At 36.9% G+C, this 23,602-nt stretch overlaps 2 protein-coding genes across 2 annotated transcripts; one reads left to right on the forward strand and one right to left on the reverse strand.

Annotated features, from left to right (window-relative positions):
* The first annotated feature begins 128 nt into the window (after window positions 1–128).
* Window positions 129–6,687, forward strand: LOC146485069 (di-N-acetylchitobiase-like). Its single transcript, XM_085104020.1, has 4 exons — window positions 129–399; window positions 2,641–2,871; window positions 3,110–3,284; window positions 3,777–6,687. The coding sequence occupies exons 1-4, from the start codon at window positions 157–159 to the stop codon at window positions 4,220–4,222; spliced, it is 1,095 nt and encodes a 364-aa protein (XP_084960146.1). The 5' UTR covers window positions 129–156; the 3' UTR covers window positions 4,223–6,687.
* Window positions 6,688–7,050: 363 nt separating this feature from the next.
* LOC146485070 (uncharacterized) lies at window positions 7,051–15,264 on the reverse strand. The gene is made up of 4 exons (XM_085104021.1): window positions 14,712–15,264; window positions 12,284–12,356; window positions 9,727–10,158; window positions 7,051–8,886 (listed from the first exon to the last, which is right to left on the reverse strand). Exons 1-4 carry the CDS (start codon window positions 14,937–14,939, stop codon window positions 8,693–8,695), a joined length of 927 nt encoding a protein of 308 aa, XP_084960147.1. The 5' UTR covers window positions 14,940–15,264; the 3' UTR covers window positions 7,051–8,692.
* Between the last annotated feature and the right edge of the window lie 8,338 nt (window positions 15,265–23,602).

The following is a 23,602-nucleotide window of genomic DNA, read 5'->3' on the forward strand; positions in this document are numbered from 1 at the left end:
TCTTCTTCTTCTTCTTCTTCTTCTTCTCCTATCAACTCTTCATACACAAAACACAAAACAAGCGATAATCACATGATAGTCACGTGAGACTGCTATTTCCTCGTTTCCAGTCTTCCAACCCCCTGCATTACACTCGGCTGGTGTTTTCTGACAGTTATGGCGGCCAAGTTATTCGCGCTTCTTCTTTTTGTTTTCATCGACTTTTCGTCTTTCATTAGCGGTAAATGCCCTTGCGAGGATGAAGCCCTTTGCGAGCCGATCGCCAGACCACAGGGCAAAGAATTTCTCATGTTTACAACGAAGCCGAACGACTGGAGAAAGTACGACTGGAACAAAGTGACCACGATCGCTCTCTTTCGACCCTGGGATGACGAGATGATGTGCGAAGCACATAAAAAAGTGAGTGATGAATTGATTAGTGTTTCTGTTCTCCTGCTTCTGTTGATCCAGTCATTGTGAGAAATTGTTAAGCTTATTTAAAACCGCGAACAAGATGTGAATTTCACCGCCGGCCGTGTCCATTACCTCGTCTGACTTCATTTGCATGGAATTTGCGTCAAAAGAAAACATTTTAAGCTTCAAGCAGAAATTGAGAGCTTCCTTTTCGATTTTACGTCCTGTAAGCTGAATTTAAGAAAAAAGATTGACTTCTTTACTTTTCATTAGGCGTTAAGTGTAAGTTTTGTTGGCGTTGGAGACAATTGATTTTATCCAGTAGTTAAGAATCAGTGACCCGGGAGAAATCTTCTTTCTTGTTTGTGTCAAGAAAGTCGAATGATTTAATAGCAGGAAACGAACTGTTGTCTATCATTGCAGCTGTAACGAGGGAATTTTTTTCGGGTATTATCACTGAGACGTTAGTAAAGTTGATCATTCATTTAATAAGTCCAGACAAGCTTAAGTCTTTTTAAGTATGTCCAGTTTATAATTCTTTTGTTTGACTCGGGTGAAAATAGAATATACACTTCTCCTTATTAAAGGTTCATTTAATCCGTTCCTTTTTGATACATTTTAGCTTTCATAGTGTAAGCGTTTATGTGGTTCTTTCTTCGATTGTCAACCCAAGATTATATTTTTCATTCTTTGTATCCATGATGATTCGAATACAAGGTAAAATTATAGTTACTGTAGGAGATTTCCCTTAGAATTCCCTCGTCAGGTGGTGAATTTTCCTATAATATACAATTTTGCCCACTCTATTAAAATCTTTCTCAAAATCAGCTTCTAATGTAAAGAAGAGTCTGATGAACTCAATCACCCTTTTACAGAGAAAGAGACAAAATTGGGGTTTAAAAGACTCTAAGATCAGTGGGCGGCTGTAGATATTGACCAAATACAAAGTGAAACATTCAAGTTTTCCTGACTTCGTTGACATTAAGCTATTCAATTTTATGCCCATGCTGGAACCTTTCTGGATTATTGGTCTGCAGGATTGATTATTCTCATCTTCCAACCAGCGGAAAAATTAATCCCAGCTAATAAACAGCTCTAGTTATTTGTATGACTAGCTTTTTTTCCATTCTTTTGAATAAAAAAAATCACACAAGGGCATCAAAAGCCAGAAATTATTTTACATCCCAGTAAATCAGATTCTTTGAGGGATATCTTAAAACAGATCACATTTTGTCATACAAACCCTAAACAATAAATGCCTAAAAAGTATGTTAAATAAATTTTATGAAAGCCTACAAAGATTTTCAAAAGTCTTTCGATTCTCAATGGTATGATGATTGCTTAGAAGTGAAGCAGCAGAATAGGAGTCTAAAAGACAAAATTCATCGGTTATTTTTCTAGTTGTCAATCTTCTCATAATTTGTTCTTCTAGAGTAAGAACAATCATTAAACAACCATTGCATTAAAGGGACTTTTATTTGAAAGGTATTAATATTGCTTTAATTTGTACAGGCACAATAAAATAATGAGGTCACAAACAATTTCTTGCATTGAATGGGTCAGAAACTGATGGTTTTCTTCCTTAGCTATAATATAAGGTTAAGGGATTTGTATATTGAACTGGTCACCATATTTTTCACAATTCCTGTAAGTCTGGTGTTCAGTCATCAGGGTACCAGGTATACAATACTGAAGCCACTTTTAGCATTATTTCTGAAGATCGTGTAGACTAATATTAATGACCTCCTTATGTGTCAGTAACTAAAATGCAAAATTCAACCAAAATATTATTTTCCTGATCAACCTTTTTCTGCTTGAAGGTTTTTTCCCAAGACAAAAGATTTGTGACAGGTGGATTGTTCCAGACATTACTGTAAAATAGCTGGTGGATCTTGCAGATTTGTTTAGACCACAAAAAGCCTTTGGAAAGTACCATTGTGCCAGAATTTTTGAAAATAAATAAATGATTAGATATACATGTACATGTAAGTGCCAAATTGTTTTTTTTTTTGTCTCTGAAGTCATTATTGGAGACATTGTTGAAGCACTGAAAGAAATGCAAGTCATTATCTAAATATTGATAATTGTGTGAATTGCTTAGACTCCCACCTGTTTGGAGTGAACTATTTATGGGGAACAGCCGGCCTGGGGCCAGAATCTGGCATTTAAGGACAAATGTTCAATAATCATCTGCCGCAGTTGATTGATTTTTCAAAACCTTGTAAATTATGTCCTTACCTTTTGTAGGGAGTGCGAGTTATCCTGGCAGCAAACTTCCCAACAGAAAAACTTGGCAACAAAGAGCTAAGGACAAAATGGATAAAGAACCTGACCAGAGAAGCTTTAGCTCGGTATGCCGATGGAGTGAATATAGACATTGAGTCACCGATACCCAAGAGATCAAAAGAGGTCACACTTTTAACTAAATTGGTTAATGAAACAGCTACTGCATTCCGCTCAGTAATAAAAAATGCACAGGTATGTTATAATAATGTTTTTAAAACATTTCTAATGCACAAATTAACATGTTTGAATATGTGGCTGGCTCTGGTTTCCAGCACATTTCAGCATGTGAACTTTGGCAGATCAGTACTAACACTCTTTATCACTGGATACTACAATAATGATAGATAAACGAATGCCTAATTATTGACAAAAACGTTACATGTATAGTTATAGTTGGAGGACATGACTGAATTTTGCTATTAATTTTTAGGTGTCTTTCGATGTTGCGTGGTCCCCAGACTGCATTGATGGGCGCTGTTATAACGCACTGGCTCTTTCCAAAGTAGTGGATTTTCTTGTTGTTATGGCATATGATGAACAGAGCCAGATCAAAACAGGAGAGTGCATAGCAAAGGCAAATTCACCCTTCAACCAAACAAAAAATGGTAATTTCATGTAAATCTTATTCACACTACTATAATTATGTTACAAAATCTAGATCTACAGAATTCCCATTTTAAAATGAAGAAAGATTCAACTCTTATTTCTTACTGTAACTTTTATGTTTTTAGCTCATATTAGTGTTATAATTCCTGTATTGGTGCAGACCTAAAATGAAACATCTTTGAACGTACTACTTATCCTCCAAGTTTAGCAAAGTTATGTAGGGGGGGGGGGGGGGATCCTCCCGGGCCCCAGAAGACAGAAAGAGCCCATTCCAGACAGGGTTAAAATCTTAAATTCTTACTTTTTCTTCAGAAAAGGCCCTTTATTTTCACTTTTTGTACGTATCATCATGTGTCAGTTTAGTCTGGTTTGAAAAAGACTACTAGCACTAATTTATTCAATTTAACATTCGCTAGTAATGCAGAATGGAGCTAGAAAAGTTGAATTAAATAATATTCCTTTCCATTGCTTCCCCTTGTCTCTTTCCCCAGCTGTGGGAGAATACCTGGCCCTGGGAATCAAACCAGAAAAGCTGGTCCTTGGGCTGCCATGGTATGGCTACGACTATCCTTGTATAGACCTCCAAGACAATGTTTGCTATATCAAACGCGTTCCATTCCGGGGTGTGAACTGCAGTGACGCTGCTGGTAGACAGATTGAGTTTGCTGAATTACAGGACTTGATCGTAAGCAGGGCAATGTCAGCGCCACAGTGGGACCAAGATTCTGCATCACCTTTTTTCAACTATGAAGACAGCGTTGGTGGAAAGCACCAGGTCTGGTATGACAATAAGAACAGCCTCAAACTGAAGTATGAGTTTGCTGCAGAAGCAGGGTTGAATGGTGTTGCCATCTGGAATTCAGATCTCTTGGATTACAGTGACCTTGCAAGAGCTAAACAGGAGACTAAAGAAATGTGGGATGCTCTGCAGCACTAGCTTGCTTTTCATAATGAAAATGTTGTTCAGTAGACTATTTTTAGTATGTATGTATGTTGTGCTGTTGTTGTAGTCGTTCGTCTTCCTGAGGGAGGGGTTGGGTTGGTCCTTGAAACGTTTGGCAGGCAATAATATGTTACCTGGTTCTGCCCTTAAAATTCTCACTTGGTTCAAGACAAAATGACAAAAATGTAGCATTAAGGCCATGGTTATACATGCAATTTTTCAACCATTTTTAATGCAGCAACTTTAGTTTTAAATTGCATGTGTAAACTACATGTAGAAGCAATTTCAGTCGATCGGCTTGACCACAGTATCGCAGGGTTTTTTTTAACACGTTTGAATATCTGTTGCCACTTTGCAGAAAACGTACATCATTATGGCACTGAAATCGCAGCTGGTTTACACAAAGCCTTGCTTACATGGAAGAAAATTGCAGCGAGGTGCGGCAAAATTTGCATGTGTAAACAGGCCTTTATTTGATCCAAATCTGGAGCTGTTTTCAGACCAAAATGGCTCAAAACCCACACAGGGGGGGGGGGGGGGGGGAGGGGGGATGGAGGGGTGCTACCCTATTCCCCAGTGATGTTTCATTACTTAAGCATCTTAAGCTTTAGTGGTCAAAACTACCATATCCCTTTCCCAACGAAGTTTTTTGGCCCATTTTTCGAAAACGGTGAAGAAAAACCCAGCTTGCTGATGTAATATACTGTTTAAAAGGTCTTGAAGAGTGTAATTCATTTCTGAAATCAAGATAACTAAAGGAAGTCAGGCGTTTGATAGAAATGGTTTTAACACAAAAAAATTCAAAACTACGAAATTTCACTGATCGACTCATGTGATAGGTGTACCTCAAAACTGTAGCTTATTTTGCAGCTTTTGATTCATAGAAGACCCTAAGATAATTATGTGAGAGTCTGTAAATGCATTAAATGAAAATATTCCACAAATCATAGGGGTGGTAAACCACATCATAGAGGGTATCATTTTTTCTTTTGAAATGCAAAGATCTTTCTAAGCCCAATTTGCTGACAAAATTTCACTGTAATTGAGCAAATACTGACCAAGTTATGATTTCAGGACCCACTATAGTGGGTCTCGGTAGGGAAAGGGATATTCAAACAGGACCCACCAAACCAAAAAAATAGAAAGTTGACTGACTGCCTGCACCCCTCTTCCCCAACCTCAAAGGTGATGTCTTTATTGCATAGCCACCCCTCTATCCAGCAGTAAAAAATGACAATGAGATACAAACATCACTTTTCCTGTTTATTTACCAATGCTGACTCTTGCTAGCTGAATATTTGTGCCAACTCAAATTTTAAAGCCAAGAAAATGTTGTTGTTAATGTTCCAGAGATAGGTGGTGTCTTCAATAACCCGCCTACCCCAGACAAGGTGGCTGGGTCCTGGCTCAAGAAAGGTTAATTATATGGGGAGGCTGTGCCCCAAAGCCCAAACCTAATTACCCTTTCATATACCATTTTTGACAGGAAAGGTTACCATTTTGCATACCTTCCATAGGAAATGGTACCCTTTGCACATACCTACAGTAGAAACACTATCTTTGTTCTCTGGGTCTGTTCCAGAAATATTTTTGAAAGGCCCTAAGCTTTTAAATACCTAAACGACAGTTTTCTTTACCCTTTCTACACTTCGACTCATGAAATCCATACCCTTTTTGAATACTTCTATCCTGAAAAAGGTACCCCTTTTGGGCAGAGTCTCCCCATAATATAGTCCATTTTTGGGAGTAGCCCCCACTCCCCCCTCCCCCCCCCCCCCCCCCCTTGCATGCAATTGTCATTGGCCCTTTAACTTGCCTTGAGTTCACAGTGGCAGGTCTTGGGGAGGAGACTATAGAGTTGCTCCCTTGCTATTAAGGCCAAAACAAATGGCTGTAGGGAGGAGGTGCTGAGATGTTTGAGAGCCTCCCCCCCCCCCCCCTCCCTCTTAGCTGAAGCTGGTCTGTATCCACCACTGGCTGATACCAGGTTTTTGCAACATAAACACGAATGTGAATGTTTTGAATTGTTGTATGTTGTTATGGCAGTTACATGTATGCATGAAAACAAATTAGACAAAAAATAGATCTCAAATTATTTTTTTGTCAGTCAGAAAAAAAAAAAAATTTTAAATGTGAATCTTATATTTTTCAGATATCTTCAATATTATTGCGTTTCTTTGGGAAAATCCAAATCCGGATTTTTGATAAAGATCACTCGGATCATGGTGTACAAAAAATGAATCCACTCTGGGTAAGAATTCGTTGGTTCCTTTGATGCACTATAACCCGAGTGATCTTGGATCAAAAATCCCGATTCAGATTTTCCCAAAGAAACGCAACCTCATATAGTGTATTGCAACAGATTTAATATATATTTCTTAATATTGTCATCTGTTTTTTTGAAATGTTACCAAGTTTTGTTGTAATTAACAGCAATAAATTTGATTTTCAGAGCAAAAGTTGTGTTATACCCTTTGCTAAGTGAATAAAATTAACGCGCTTTGTACCAAGGTACGAAGAGATAAGAAAGTTCCACCTAAGGAATGATTTGAATGACTATGGGGCTCTTATATTAACAACACTGTAAATAAAAGCTTTTAGTCATTAGATGTAGTACAGGTTTTAGCTCCCCAAAAGAAACAACCAAAAGAAACTTTATGCAGAGCACTTTATGTTATCTTATTTTACAGCTAGCCCAAACTTCTAACGATGTACATGTAAACTTACTCTAATTTAAGCACCCCCCCCCTCCCAAATAAAAAAAAAACAAAGCAAAAAGGGAGCTACAGTCATTGTCAGCAAATTAAAACAAACAACAAAAGTACCTGATTTCAATAATTTTATTTTGAATTGATAAAAATGTGTTTCATTAATTAGCCCAATACAATACACTAAAAAGATATGTAAATAAATAGTAAAACCTTATCAGAGCATCTTTACAAGGCATAGCTTTACCTAACATTTTAGACTCCTGTAAAGTAAGTTCAGATAATTTGTTTCAATAAAGGCAGTCACGGATGACAAATACATGTATACAGGTGCAGAATTTTGTTAAAAGAACACCTTGTGATTTGGTTCAAACAGTAGCAAAATTGGAAAATATAGATCAGGTTCCTCATTATAACAAGATGTCCAACTTATTAATTACAATTAGAATTATTATTGAGATCTTTCAATGTCTATTTTCAATAAATACTATAAATTATGCGATTCGGTTTTTCAGTCTCCACTGATATTTATAATAAATAACTTAGTTTCAGAGTGCATAAATAAGGGAAACCACAAATTTGAGAATTGTGACAGTGGCCGGTAGAACTAACAACATAAACTACAAAATGCTTGTTTCTTATATGTTAAAAGCTCTCAATTTTCAAACACTTTAAATGTTTAGACAAGTAATGGCACTTTATTACATGACTGTACTATTCATCTGTTCAAAAGAAATTACAATAATATAATTTTATTAGTTTTTCATTGATAATCCTTCAAAAATGGTCCTTAACATCCCGGCTCAATTTATTTGAAAAAAACATTCCTTTTCCATGGTAGTTACCTAAACCTAGTTCCACAGTGTTGGTGAGATGAATGAAAACTGGACAGGCCTATACACAAATTTTTAATCTCTAAAACATTTTACCATAATCTGGTGTGATGTTATACAGATCAGTAAACCATGAACATAGACTTCCTTGACTGAAATGTTGTGTCATCAGAAAGGGAAAATCAATAACTACAGTGGAGATGCACATCCCACAATAGCATTGACTACAAAAGTCATGCATCGCTGCAGTTTGATCTTCGGTGCAACTCAGTTTGCAGTATACAACAAAATTTCTTGGTTCTGATTTGCTAAAAGAAATCCATTTTTCAGGAAAGAAGTTGGAGAAAAAAGGAAATACAGTGCAAAAAGAGGATGAACCCTGAAGCTAATATAAAGAAACTCCCAAGACATGCTGACATCATCCAAGGTATTGCAAAGATTGCAGAAGTTCACCCGATTACTTCCAAAGAGAGATACATGTAGAAAATAAATCATTACAAGACTTCCAATGATCTACAAATAAAAAAAGTCAGTGTCCATGCTTCTCTGAATCACACAGTCAATACGTCAAACTCTGGCACAAACGATACCACTGAAACTCTCCAACCTTGTTGTCGTATTATTGGGGGGAGGGGGGACAGGAGGAACTAAACTCGTCCTCCCATACTACTAACCCCCTTTACCCACCCCATCCCTAGTGCCACTACTTCTGTCTTTCTTTCTGTTGCAGAATACTATGCACTCCCACAACTCCCCCCATAAAGGCCATTTCTCTTCCCGACCCGACCCATTTCTCCCCGACCCGGGCCACCATGTGCTCCTTCACACTAATTCCCCTGCAGTTGCACAAGTTTCAGTATTTTTTTTTAAAGCAGTATGTGAAGAAGAAGTGCAAGTGCAGTAGGTTTTGTATTTTGGTCTTTTCAAACATTGCTCTCTTTCAAGTTGACAAGCCCCTCTGTAATTTCAGCCAAGGATTTGTCACCACTCATGGCAGGGTCATCAGCAAGCGTCTTGGCCAGACACTTTGTAACAGCTTCCATTTGTTTCATCACAAGATGCATGGTGCGTTCGGTGGTGTCCAATCTCTTCTGCAGTTCTGTTAGGTGCTTCTTGGCTGTGTAACAATAAAGCAAAAAAAAAAAACTTAAATATTATACGAAGATGAGTCATTGGACAGTCAGTCAAAGTGACATAATCAAAGAAATACATCTCTCTATCCCAGCTCTTTCTCTTCAAGCATTTTTTCTCGAACCTACAACTCTAGTTTGATAGTGGCAAAGAAAAGTACATGTACCTTATAGAAGAACACAACAGTTTGAACTACATGTATCGTTATAATTATACAAAATTATTTTAGTGTATTCTACATGTACCACCCCTACCCATACGCTCATTGATCAATGAGTGTCCTAGTTAGTCAGCAAGCTTGTTTTTTAGTAGGAGGGAGGGGGTGAACAGGTTACACACCATAATGGTAACCTAAATTGAGTTCGAGAAAATGACCATAACTTGTTCACATTATTATGATAAGCCTGGTAATTGTTTGATATCATTATTATTGTATTAACTGATTAAGAGTACGTGTAGTAGTATTGATCCATCAAAGTATTAAAGTACTGAAAACCAGTTCCAGCCACTTTAATACAATGGAACCCTGTTAATGCAGCCACCTTCAGGCTGTGAAAATGTGGTCATTAAAACGGGGTGGTTGGATTAATGAGGTTGTAAAACTAAGGAAATGACTGGACTGGACTTTCAATTTGTTCGGGGCAACAAGAAGTGGTCATCATAATGAGGTACTGGTTGTAAGGCGGGGTTCCATTGTAGTATGTTACACAACAAGGATAAACTGCTAGCCCTTCATAACTAGTGTAAAAATCACATTAATAATTATTGCCCACAGTGATTAGTACATGTATAATCACCCCAATATCTACCATGATGTTTTCCCTACCTGGTTCAACGCCTGATGTCTTACGCTGGAGAGAATGTAATTGTCTCAGACGGTAGCCTACTCCTTCGCACACAGTTAGCAGGTCGTCCAGTTGGGTTTGAGTATTAACTGGCTTTTTAAGCGCATCAAGCGCCATAACATGAGGACAATCAGGATAGTATTCTCTGTGACCATCCATTGGGTCATCCCCAGGCTTCCACATTTTGAGAGTGCCCTTGCACTGGAAACATTTTACAACATCATCTATCCCAGTAAACACAAAGCCAGCTCTTGCCAGTTCAAACACATTAACAGAGCTTGTCGAAGGCCAGTACATATAGGTGCGCACTCGATTTCCCACTATTGACAAATCTTTCAGGTTGGCAGGTGGCACAGCATTGTCTAGTTTTTCAGTTTTGGTGACATTGTTGTTTGTGGTATGTACTTGTTTTGCTGAAAGGTGAATGTTCAACTTCTTTTAGTCGGTTTTTCCCATGCCAAAACAGCTTTAATTGTGTCAAGAAACAAGGGACGAAAATCTTCACATTGCTAACTGCTAAGAAGAAAGGTTGCAGAATTGAAATGCTAACATTTTTTGCTTCAAGTTTTGTAAAAGAGTGAAAATAGATTAACCCACATAAGAAATGAAGGTGAATTGAGAACTTAAATGAGTGCAGGTGCAGGATATATTTGAAAGAGGGAATTACATTTTGTAAGTGCAAGCAAATTAAAAGCATTAATAACATTATTGGCTGGGTTGCTGCTGTAAACACCAAATTATGGAAAGCAGTTCTTTTCCAGCGTGCAATTATATAGTGAAGTGATGTTAAAAGTTGACTGCAAAAATTAAGCCATACATTCCCCCTGTTATGTATGCGACAATTATTGCAGCAAAATTAATTGCACTTTTAAGCCACAATATATCAACATGTGTATTCTCCTCAAACTACACTCGTGATCTCAGGAGAAATCAGACATTGATCATCATTGCGGCTTAGAGAGTTATTAATGTGTAAGCAATTGAGCATGGTCCCAATGAACCTCAATGGAATTAGAACAGACTGAGGATGTTTCAGTTTAAAAAAAAAAGATCAATGGGAATTCTTAAAATTTGGATCAAATTAAAATTACAGATAGAAGAAAGAAATGATAAATTTTGTAAATGAAAATTCCCTTTTAAGAAAACAGTACATACCACAAACCATTTTTGGAGTTTGAACTTGCCAAGTCTTAAATGGCTAGCCAGAGTTTTCCAGACATCAGAGAATTTTTAGAACCAGGAAGATAAACTTAAACTTTTACAAATTTGCACACGACTGTGTTACTTTTTGTACAGTGCAACTTGCCACATCGATTTTCAAGAAAAGTGGACAGTGACTCGCATATTTAATTTGCAAGATACATGTAGCACCAAGTCATGGATAAGCGTAACTTTAGAGACCACAGACAGCCCAACTGGACAAAACCTGCCAACTGCAACCAAGGATAAGCAGGGGGAATGCAGGCCGTGCAAACAAGACTGAATCTTGCAAAACGAAAATCAACTACCAGCTTGCAGGCACCTTGCTAGTAGACTAAATATCCAAGTAATTATAGCCATATTGTATAATAAAGAGTTAAAATTCATGTGAAAGTTACATGTACGTGCTAAAGAGGATTATTTTTGCGAAGTTAGCTCCTTAAACCCAATCAGTCAGTATTCTTTTAAAGCACAAAAAAACACACAAAAATGTGACCACTTAAGACTTTATCTGGTATGCTTTTGTTAAATTGAAATTTCCAATCAGATTACAAATCTTAATCATGATAGCTTCCAGAAAAGACCAGTCACTCATGAGTTCACTTGTTTGCTTTATATCAAATAATTTCAAGTTACCAGCCAGTTTTTTGGTTGGGGGGTTGGGGGGGGGGGGGAGGGGGTGACTTGGTACTCAAAACCCTGACCCTGATTCAGACCAAAATACAGAAAGACTGTATATGTTATTTTCTGGTACAGCTGTACCCTTCTTCAAACCTAGCCTCTTCAATTCATACATGTACCTTTTTTCAGGCCTGGTTGGAGAGTTGGTGAGGGGAGGGTTACATGAGACTGCAAAGTCACAATATTTACACAATTCATGTTATAAGCCCAGTCCCTGTATTAATCCCCCCTTTGGAAAACATTTTATTGATAAGCTGGGAATGGGGCATCAATTGAGGAAATAAAGCAAAAATACTACAAAATTAATATTTAAGTGGCCTACTTTAGCAGTATCATATACAGTAGACTTAAGCACACCTTACCCTTCATGTACTTACTACTCTCTGTAATAATACATTTTGTATAAGTCATACTTGCACAAGTACAATGTACATTTTTAAGACTATTCCTTGTTCCAGCGACTCCAGCATTTTAAACTTTTTTTCTTGCATGTGATTCATTAATCACAGTCTCATGTCACAGAGACGAATTTCATATCATAATAACAACCTAAACATTCATGAAAGACAAAGCCTCCATGCAATCTCAGTTACACGCACATAAAAAAGCACTGCCCAATAATGTTGTAAATGCAAGAAAAGCTATAATTGTATGTACCTTCTTCCTCTGTCATAAAGGTCTGGTCTTTTTTTTTTTGTTCTTCTGCAAGTTTTTTCAGTCTACGACGTCTCTGTTAAAAATTAAAGACAAATATTACCATTAAATGGGATGAACATTTTCCAACATAAATTTTCACGTCCAAAACCTCCAAGTCACTGACACTGCACTTCTAAATTAAGGGACTTTAAGCAGGGAAAACAACAACAAAGCAATAAGATCATCCGAAAACAATAGTTTCTAATGAGCAAAACACTGGCTATGCATGTGTGTGGATTTTCCACTCTCTTTCAGAACTTGAATGTTCCCCCTGCAACAACATTCAGTTCCTGAATAGTTAATCTACAGTACCGTGCAAAAGTAAGTTGACAGTCTCGACTCGAAACTCGATCCTTGATCCTTTGAAGCTATCGAGAATCGAGTATCGAGGTTCGAGGCTCGAGTTTCGAGTATCGAGACGCTCGAAGAATTTTTCCAGGATCTCGATGGCAGCTTTCGAGGAAACGATTAATTTCTCGTACCTCAAACAATAAGAGTGAACAAAAGCGATTTTTCCATGGCTCTTGCATGTGTTTTTTTTTTAGTTTGGTCGAAAGTTGAAGTAATTCAAATCAGCAACAGTGAGTGTCACACAGATTAAATAATGATTGAGTTGGAATTATCACAAGTTGGTTCGGAGAATGCAAAATATAATTTTTAGGTTACATTTTGGATGACATGGTCATCGGTGCTGCTTAAGGTCCCTAGTAATGGTTTCAGACACTTAAAAAAAAAAACAGTGCCATGTAAAAAATTAAAACACTGACAATATCTAAAAGAGACCTTTTCGAGTATACAGTGTCTGGAAATTCCAGCCTAGCTTCACACTTTCCTTTAAAAAACTGCCTTCTGTGAATACCCTGCCCCTCATATTTCCCCTGATCCTTCTTGTGATACATGTAAACATGGACTTGTCTGGAACTTAACATCATAATTACTGGTATCTAAATGTTATATTTGTATTGATATACTGCTCAACATAAGCAAAACAAAAATATAATGCACATAGTAAATAACTTCTACCTGTAAACAGAACAAGAGAAGGGAAGTGCATGTACATGTACAGTGTAGTTAACATTAAGTACTGATCTTAAATTAGGCATTACTGGTACCTACTCAAAGCATTCAAAACTGAAATTCCCTAACAATTTTTAATTGATAGTTTTTGGAGCACATCCAAAAAAATAATGTCAGATTCTCTCATGGTTTATCATGCAAACATACAGTGCACACAAATTATCACATACATGTACTTCAATTTTGGAAATTGTCATATACCCAGATGCGGATAGAGGGGCAGCAAATGGGCATTCAAAAACTATGAATCTTGCAAAATTTTAGTGAAATTCTGCAAGTCTTACATTCTCAATTTTTTGTGCAAAGCCATCTTGGAGTTTCAAATTTTTTTCCATAACTACAAAAGACTCAGGGTCACAGACAGGTCTTGCTGTCTCACAAAGTTTCAAATTTCAAAACTAGTAACAAAGGAATTAAATACTGGCTAGCTAACATTATGAGTTGTGCTCAATACTACACGTAATTATTATTATGACACAAAATTCAAATTCAGATTAATATTTAAAGCTAGTGAATGAACTTTGCACTTAAGAGATCTCTAATTATTCCAAATTCCTGACACAATTCTGGTACCTGTAACAACTGTCAACAGAGAAACAAAGTTTGTAGCCAAGGTGTGGCTTTTATAGCTAGTTGATACTCAATTATTCACTAACCTCTTACATTTGGGAAATTTAACCAAGTATTCTCAAAACATTAATTACGGCAAGACCGTCTCAGTTGTGTTATCATTCTCTTGGACATCTGAATACTAACATTTCAAAGCCAATTTTCAAAAATAAACACTATCAATGAAAAAATTATAATCCCTCAAAAATATATTTTTATACCCCACCCTCTTGAGGCATCTGTCTGCAACAAATGCTAACAAAAACATTTGCTTGCTTGTAAAATATTTGAAATTATATACAATCTCCCCTGGTTATGGCTACTAAATAAGGGAAAGGTTTTCCCATAAAAGCTTTCCTACGTAGAGGAGTTAACTGACAGTGAAAAGGAAATTGTGTACTAAACTGTTTTGACAATAACAGTTTAACAGCTGTCAGCCTGCGATTGTTACGAAAATTTATTAGCTGCGATTTGAGACTTAATTTTTTGTTATTAGGAGTGGTACCGTTGTCGCAACGTGTTCTCAAGCTACAACATTTTAAAAAAGGGGTTTGATGTTTTTTGCTGTAATAATAAAAGACGAGGAATTTTCACTCCTTGGCACTTACTTAGCATGCGGACTGAGTTGAATAAGGCACCCTAATAAACAAGTGATGGTCAACAATTCAAGAAAGCGTTTCAGAAATAATATAAAAGTACTTACCCTAAATAACTGAACGGCAAGGAATAAACAGAATCCTGGCAGAACATACTTCCAAGGGACATGATAGCCAAAAATGTGGAAATCTTTGATGACTCTAACGATGTTCGCCGCAATGTCTGCATGAGGCTTGACGTGTTTTCCGTAAAGCGCTTTTATCTTGGGAAAAAATACCGCTAGAACGACACCTAGTACAGCTACAATTAGCAGCTTTGTCTTTAACTTAGCCATTACCGGAGTTAAACAGAAACTGGAAGCCCGAAAGAGCTCCTAAGAACACCTCATCAACTGATGGAATGAAATGGACTCTTATCATGGCTGTTGTTTACAAGCTCAGGAGCATGCGCCGTTCGAAGCCATATGCACGTACCAATTCGCCTCGTTTCTATGCATCCAATGCGCATCGGGTATTCAAACCGCAGGAACTTGAAGCGGACAAGAAGCGGACGCGATGCCAAAGCTTATTTCCATATTTCGATGGAAACTCTATGAAATTTATGCAATTCATGATTATTTTATAGAACAATGATGCTGCAAAAGACGTTAAAAGAGACCGAAATATCTTACTGAATTTTTTTTAGTTTCTTTTTTTGGTTGTTTTTACTCCGTTATCGCTCCTTCTACTCTCTAGATATAGCGACCAGATAGGACATCTGCTTTTCCGATTAATCAGAACTATAATTTAGTTTCAACTCGATTCACCTGGTAAAGTGATGTCATCTTTTTGTTGTCAAATACAATCGCGGCAAGCATTCATTAATTAAAGCAATGATTATTTTTAGGGTAATTTTATTTTTTGTAAAGCGCCTTGGGCAAATAATGGATGTATGCGTTATATAAATGAACTATTATTATTATTATTATTATTATTATTATTATTATTATTATTATTATTATTATCTTCCAGGTTTTAGCATTATCATTTCATTTAATTAAATTGTGTACATTTTTATACCAAAACTGCTAACAGCGCCAGCACAATTCATAGTAACAAATGAGCGGTGCGAAAACATTGGTCCCGCAGGATATAGCTTTGTTTTTATATATTATACTTAATAGAATATTTAATGAATATTTTAGGCAGACATTACAATAATACATCTTTTATATATATTTACCAGGCTCAAAGTTCTACTAGTTGGCTTTCTTTCAAAAGATTGTTGCCACCACGAGCTTGTAAGACATGTCTACCAATTGCCGAATGTTTGTGCTCAGCAATGCGTTGATGCCGGTGTTGGGCTGTGTATCCGACATAATCTGTATCAAAAGGTAGAGAAATCATGCTGTGAGAAAGTGACAGAGTAAATTTGATTGGTTAGTTTTTGAAATACTTTTCATCAAGAACCTCAAGCCTAATTTTAATATCCAGAAGGACTCCTTACATGCTAGCCTGCAAAAGCAGACGAATCTTGCTGTCGCTTCTCTCCGCCCCCCCCCCCCACCCAAAGAAAATAAAAATGAAAATATTTTTCGGGGGAGAGAAGCGAAAGCCGGAGATACGTCTATGTTCTCAGGCTACTTGCGTGCTAAACTTTTTGTTTAACTTGTGACTGTTCAGCTTATGTTACAGCTGCTTTTTGATGAGCCATTGTTCTTTTAAGTACTTATAGTATAGATTTCAACAACTACACATTTCTTTATTTGATAATGAAGTTCAGTTAGTGTCGAAACGTTGTCTTTTTTTTAGTTATATGAATCCTTTTAAGTGATGTTCTTTCTCAATTTTTTAAATTATCATTTAAACGTTTTTCTATGTCACTTCTTCTTCTTAAAATAAACCATCATACGTTATGCCATTAAGTCTCTTGTTGTATAACCACAAGGAGGGGGTACTTTTTGGCCTGTTCCTATTTCAGACCAAAATATGTAATTTTTCGGTACCTATTTTCAGACCTGGTTGGATAGAATCCATACCGTTATTATATTTTCCTTCAGTATAGCTCTGGCCCTGAGGAAGACTAATTCTAATAGTCGAAATATGGGCCATAATAAATCTGCCCTTTGCCGTAGTGCCAGCCTTGCATTCAGTTTTGTATTTTCACGTTCAAGTGACGCCTGACACGAGGTCTTTCACAAGAGAGATTCGGCAAAATTACCAGCAAGTTTAATTCCTGCGTTGTGTGGACCTCTGCATTCAAAAGTTTTCCATACTGGTCTCTGTAACTTATCCATACCCTTTTTCAGACATTCAGACCAAAATGTTCCAAATCTATACCTTATTTCAGACCAAAACGGCTCAAAAGCCATACACTTTGGCGCCGCACATACTGCTATACAGCTGATGTAGAGGAAAACCCCGGGGAAGCTGGGGCGCGACGAAGAACTAAAAGAAATTCCGGGGGGTGGGGGGTGGGGGGGTTGGTGATGTAGAACTAAAAGACCAGTTTTTAACTTCGTCATTTATGCGACTAGAAACTCCTGTTGATTGTAACATTTTTTTCCTGAAAAAATTCAGATGCTGTTGTATCCTTCGGGGACGACAGTTGCTTAGGAGAGTCCCTCACGCAAAACATTTGAAATTAGTTTAGACCACGTGATCATTCAACAACCAATAACAGTCGGAGAACAATAGCAGGGAGAGATGATGAAGTCATGGTAATGTTTATAAAAGGATAAAACTAGTAACAATCAAAGATAAGGGAGTGCGTTTGATGATCTCCATCCCAGGCTCTCTCTCCTTTGCCAACGGCTGGTGATAATGCCATCCGCCCCTGCCAAATCTGCGGAGGATGCCAGATACGCGTCCCAAGATCCATTCATTCGTTGATTGTCCCATACAATCTGTATTAGGAGTGCGTTCTTTTTATGTCGAACACAATTATTGTTATTCGATGTAGTCACATTACAATATTAGGGATTAACAAAACCACGACGGCATCACCAACAAAAACGTCACGAAAATATAAATTCGTTTACATGTTACTTGTACTTATCCGCGATTATCCCAGTTCGTTCAAATTGTATAATGTGGCCGAACTATTCAGTAACGGAACAGGTGGGAAAGGCGTTCAAGTTTTGACAGAGAATGAAAAATTTACCTTCATGTACCTCACGTTCTCCACAGAACCTTGGATTTAGTCATTTCACGTTGTTGTTTGACCGAGTACGACGCAAAAATGTACCAAAATTTATAACCCACGTGCAGGGCCTTTGTTTTTCTCATTAAATCTTGTTGTTTTGCTTTGTTCTGTACCATAAATATTGGTGTACTTTTCGATGAATCCTCAGCTAGTACCTGCTATTTGCGAACCTTCCTTTTATCCGTTAGGACTGAATTTGTATCGAATCCGAAATTTTTTAACCATCGAGTCTAGTTCGAAAACTATTTTCAATGTTCTCGTTAATTCTCAGATTGATTACTGAAACTCGCTACTGATGGGCTACCCAAACGCTTGCTTAAAAAACGTCAGTCTGTCCTCAACTCTTCTGCAAGACTCGTTTCCAAAAAGAGGAAGTATGATGGTATCACCTAAACATTGATCTGGTGAACTACATAGGTAGCCTGTTGAAACAGCGTATTGCTTTCAAAATCGTTACAGCAGGCCACTGATGTAGCGCCGCAGTTTCTTTATATAGAAACTAACTCCCCTATCCACATGTCCAAAGTATAATTTGAATACCAAAGACTGTTGTTTAGAGACAATACTTGAGATTAATTATAAATTAGGAAAGTTTTTTTAATCCGGACCCTGTAGAAATCTCTCTCAGTGATAGCACCGTAATAAGGAATAAGAAAGCCGCTACCGAATGCTACACACAAAATTCTAAAAAATATTGACACTGAAGATAACAAATTTGAAAAAACAAGTAATACAAAGCGTATAAAACAACCGTACATGAGGATATCGCAATTGTACTGACATCATCAGCAACAAGACGTTGGAAACCAACCTGACACAACTCAAGTACTGGATAATTCAGACCAATGGTAAAGTACATCATTAATGTCTCTTGCTGCTTTCAGCCATGATAAATCACGTAAACTCTCTGTTGATCGACTAGCGCGTTCAAAGTTTAACTCGGTCGTGCGTCTGAAATTAAAAAAAAAATAGTTTTCTTCTGTTTTAGCCGGTCTACGATTATGGTTGATGAAAGGTCAGTTCAACTTTAGAGACTTCCTATCTATTAACTTTCTATCTCTTGTTACCAACAGTCACTCAGAAGAGCACTCCTGCAGTTAATGTAACATTCTGACTACACCATCATGAGCCATTCAATGTGAAATAGTTTATTGAGAAATGGTCAGTCAGTTATCCGAAAACAACAATGTGTCCTAACATATACTTATTACAACATACAATATGCTGTTAAGTCTAACTTGATAAGCTTGAAAAATTAAGTGTACCACCGCCAGACACCACTAAAAAAATCACTCTTTCGATATCAATCTGGCCAAAAAATATGTGGAAACGTATTCCCCATCTAATCCAGCGGCACGGAAACTCGAGGAAGATGAACAAATAAACCCATAACTCCATAGAAAAAATTTAACTTAATTTGACAACAGCGAACAGGAGGACTGACAGATGTTGTACTAAAATTTCTACGTATTTCTACGCGCTATTAGGCTTCAAGAAGTACAGAGACGTCTTCAGTTCCTTTGGTTATTTATTGATCACACTGTAAAACTTACTCTGACAAGATCAAGATGTAAGAGCTAACAACAGATTAATCTCATCACTTTTAAATCGTCCAAGCGGGATTTGGCGGAAACTGTTAATGAGCTGTCAAAATCTCATCAACCGTAAATTTTGGGCTAACGTAATGCCTTGCGCAGTAGCTCTTAAGCGAAAGTACGCTTGCGTACTAAAACAATTTACATATTTTCCTTCGAGTGACTTTCAGTGACCGAAATAACTTTCTTCTTCAATTTTCAATGTCATCGCCAAACGATCTGGACAAAACAAAGCGAAGAGATCAATATAAAAATTACAAGGAACATTTTCATATTTTACAAATGAACATTCTTGGCTAAATATAAGAGAAATCAAACATTAAATGAAATCACATAACAACACTTTACAACGGAAACTTAAAATAGAACACAACCTTTTCGTCCGAATCTTGGTTCCGCCTTTTTCCATAAATTAACTTGCCACGCGCTTACAACAGATCTGGTACAAAAGGTATTTCCGTAGTAATTAATTACTTATAGATTAAAAGTCATTAAGGGTAAAATTCAACTGGTACAAATTCAACCCAAACACGGCGGAATTACACCAAAAACTTCCAAAAAACGAATAAGCAAGTATTTCCAGTCATGTTCTGGCAGCAAGATACTAAATGTAAAAACTTAGAAAATGTGTGTTGGCAAGGCATAAACAACCTATTGTTATACTTTTTAAAAAACCAATTTGGGCGTAGCTGTTGATTTGTACGGTTTCCCAGGAAACACTTCAAAACAAGACTTTTGCTTCACATTGAATTGGTACCAGAAGAAAACAGCTTTTGATCAGCATAACTAACATTATGTCTACAACAAACTATTGCGTTGAAATATATGACTAACACGGTTTCAACTGTGTCACTTGTAAAGCACAATTAAGGATAATCTGAACAGTTCCAGGAAGTCCAGCTAAGAAGGCAAAGTGTCTCTTGTCGCGATCGGTGACTTTCACTACACAATTCATCTTAATTCTCTTAATGAAACACAAGTAAATGAATTAACTACACACTAAAATCATTGTTATTCAAACCGCAATATTTGAGAGTAATCAGCAATGAAATACTGTTGAATGATTAAAGTATCCCAATAAGGACCAAATTTAATAAAAAGTACGTTGAAACTTTTACTTTGAAAAGAGTCTATTTTTATTGTATAACAAACGGCAACGAAAACGTCACCTGGAAATATAACTTTATTTCATTTGTGCTACTTTGCGATTATTTCAACTCGCTCAACTTTTACAAAAGTGGCGAACTATCCAGGAACCAAGTTGGTAGGAGTGGTGTACAAGTTAAGAAAAAAATTGAAAAAAATCACCGCTTCCGTTCACGTTCCCCACAAGACCTTGAATGTGGTCATTTCACGTTGTTGTTTTGCAGAGGACGGCAAAGAAATGTACCAAAATGTAAAACGCAAGTGCAAAGCGATTGTTTTTACACATCAAACCTATTGTTTTGTGGCGTTGTTTTTGCCGTCGCCGTCGTCGTTGCTTAAGCTCCCTATTAAATACTCAACTGTCCCTTGAGAATACTAAAACCTCTCAATCGTGCCATCAGAATAGTAACTCTGACTAAATCACTTAACTGTCAGACATTACATTTATGCAAAATTGATCCAGCACTTGTTAGAAAAAGACGCCGCACAAGTTAATGGCCCGCTGTTAGGACTGTGTTGCTGCTCTCTGCTATTTTGCTGGGTAAGGTATAATTCCTCTTTATGGGTTGTAATAAGTGCGACGGCGTTACGTTGTATCCTTTTCGCGGTATTTTTTAATGTAAACCGATTGTTTTGCGGAAACAGGAGCGTTTTGGTGGGCGGATTCGTTTAGCTGATTACACACAAAACATGAAAGTCCTAAGATACGTAACGAATCCTGAAACGTATGAATCGCGAATGTAAGGTGGCATGCATAACAAATGACAAGTTCGTGCAGGAACTCTGAAATTTAACTTATACTCCCATTTATATCGCTAACAGGTTTCCTTGCAGCGGCTTTGGCTTTAAAAGCACCTGGCCCGATTGCCGGTCATTAAACAAACCAGAAAAAAAATCCTCATTAAATAGCAGGATCGAATTGCGGATTTTATAATAATACTGAGCAATACTGTGTAACAATGCCAGTATAGTTTTCAGTGCTTCGTACAGTGTTGTAAGCGTCCTTAAATGCATGGATGGAGACTCCTGCCCTTATCTCAACCCCCCCCCCCCCCCAAAAAAAAAAAAAAAAAAAACATAATAATAATAATAATAATAATAATAATAATAATAATAATAATAATAATAATAATAATAAGTAAAACGTTGCTGAATATTGCTGAAACAGAAGAACTGATTCAGAAATAATGACTTGAGTTCGAAACGTAAAAGATAAGTCTCTCTGGTTATAACGAGTACGCAGTCTGATTCGACGTAACACAGATCCAGCGAACGCATTTCTTGACGTGATGAAAATCGCCAACCTCAAAACATGCGTGTCTAGAAGTATGGCGCCTCAAACCCACTCCGAAAAGGGAGTCTATGTTCAAAATATCAAAGATAGATCGGTTTACCTACAATTACCTAACAGCCGATACTAGACGATTGCGTAATTTACGTTGTAAAAGTATAGCTCTTAAATTAGAATCTTGATAATACTCTCATTTTTGTGAAGTATCATAATATGTAATATTGAAAATCAGGGAACACCACAGAAAAAGTATTGTTTTATTCCTTTCACTTGAACGGTCATGACAGTGATTTTGTGACTCAAAAATTGGAACTGTCTTCAGTGTACAGCATAAGAAACAGCGCCATAACGAAGCACAGCTCAGCAGCTTTGATTTGAATAGCTATACTCAAGATTTCGACTGCAGTTTCAACAGTTAAAACCATCTTGTACAGCATAATCAACATCACTATAGGAAATTACTACTCAATAGCTTTTATTTCAGTGCCTACGCTAAACGTTTCGCCTACAGACTCAACAGTTACAACCAGGATGTACACTAGATGAGCAGACAAAAAGCCGCACGTCAGGAATAATACAATACAATACAATATTTATTTCGCCATATACACAACATTTACAGATGGGAAGAAAAAATGAAGAAAAAAAAAAAATTGAAGAAAGAAAATAAATGGCGAGGAAACCTGAAAGAAACCACGAGGCTTATAGCAAGTCAGGCTTCCTCACTTAACTAATGTTATATTAGAATTACAATATGGACTTATGGTAAATTAACTTTGACCGCGCACACGTACACACACACATATTAAGTAAGTTAGTTAAGAATTACAGCCTTACAGAAGTTAATACCTAGAAAGAAGAAATTCTTTAAGCTTTCTTTTGAAAGAAGCGGAGGAGGCAGAACTAGTTATGTCAGAAGTTAGCGAATTATAAAAGTTTGGACCTTGAAAGTAAATTGAAAACTTCCTGGTGTTCGTTCTGCACAGTGGCAAGTGGAAGGACTGAGCATTCCTAGTATTATAATTATGGATTTGACTATTCAGTAAAAAAAAGTTATTGAATTTGGAAGGGAGTGTAGAGTTCTTGAATGAAAACATAAAAAAACCTAATTGAAACGAATGGATATCGTGAAATTTTAAGAGTTTAAGTTCCTTAAAGATAGGGCCAGTATGGGAATGTGCAGTCAACAGCATTCTTTTTACAGACGCGATAAGAATTTGGTCTACCGACCCTGACATTACATAGCAATTAATGTGAGGTTTGACTCACAAAAACGGACAAAGAGTTCGTTCGACGAGTAAAGCATCAATATCTCAAATATTTTGCCTGAGGCTAGTATTTCTTTAACCAGTCCCTAAAAACCTAGGTGGTCTTTATCCGTCACTTATTCAAGACTGTTGTAACCAACTTGCTTTAATTCTTCGAAAGAAACGAATTTGTTGGCGGTTTACGATAAAATTCCTTGTCTACAGGTTTGAAATTAAAGGAAAGATTCCGGCTGCAACTCTCAGTTTCTCTAAATTTTTTTTTTTTTTTTAGCAAACCCAAAATGTGAAACAAAATTCAAACTAAGAAAATTAATTAACCCTTCCTTTCTTTCAAGAATGTTCCTTAGCCTAATTGGCAAACTCATTTAACATAACTCATGTTAACATTACCGTAACGAAACGGTTAAGCGCCGTTGACAAACGGCGCCATGAGCTCGGGAAGAAAGGATCAGTATGCATGAAACTAATTTCGCAGTTTTTAAATTTTGTTTGCTCCGCAAGCTATACACCAGAT

This window comes from Pavona decussata, unplaced genomic scaffold (assembly GCF_977016875.1).
Source record: "Pavona decussata unplaced genomic scaffold, jaPavDecu1.1 SCAFFOLD_28, whole genome shotgun sequence".
Taxonomy (NCBI): domain Eukaryota; kingdom Metazoa; phylum Cnidaria; class Anthozoa; order Scleractinia; family Agariciidae; genus Pavona; species Pavona decussata.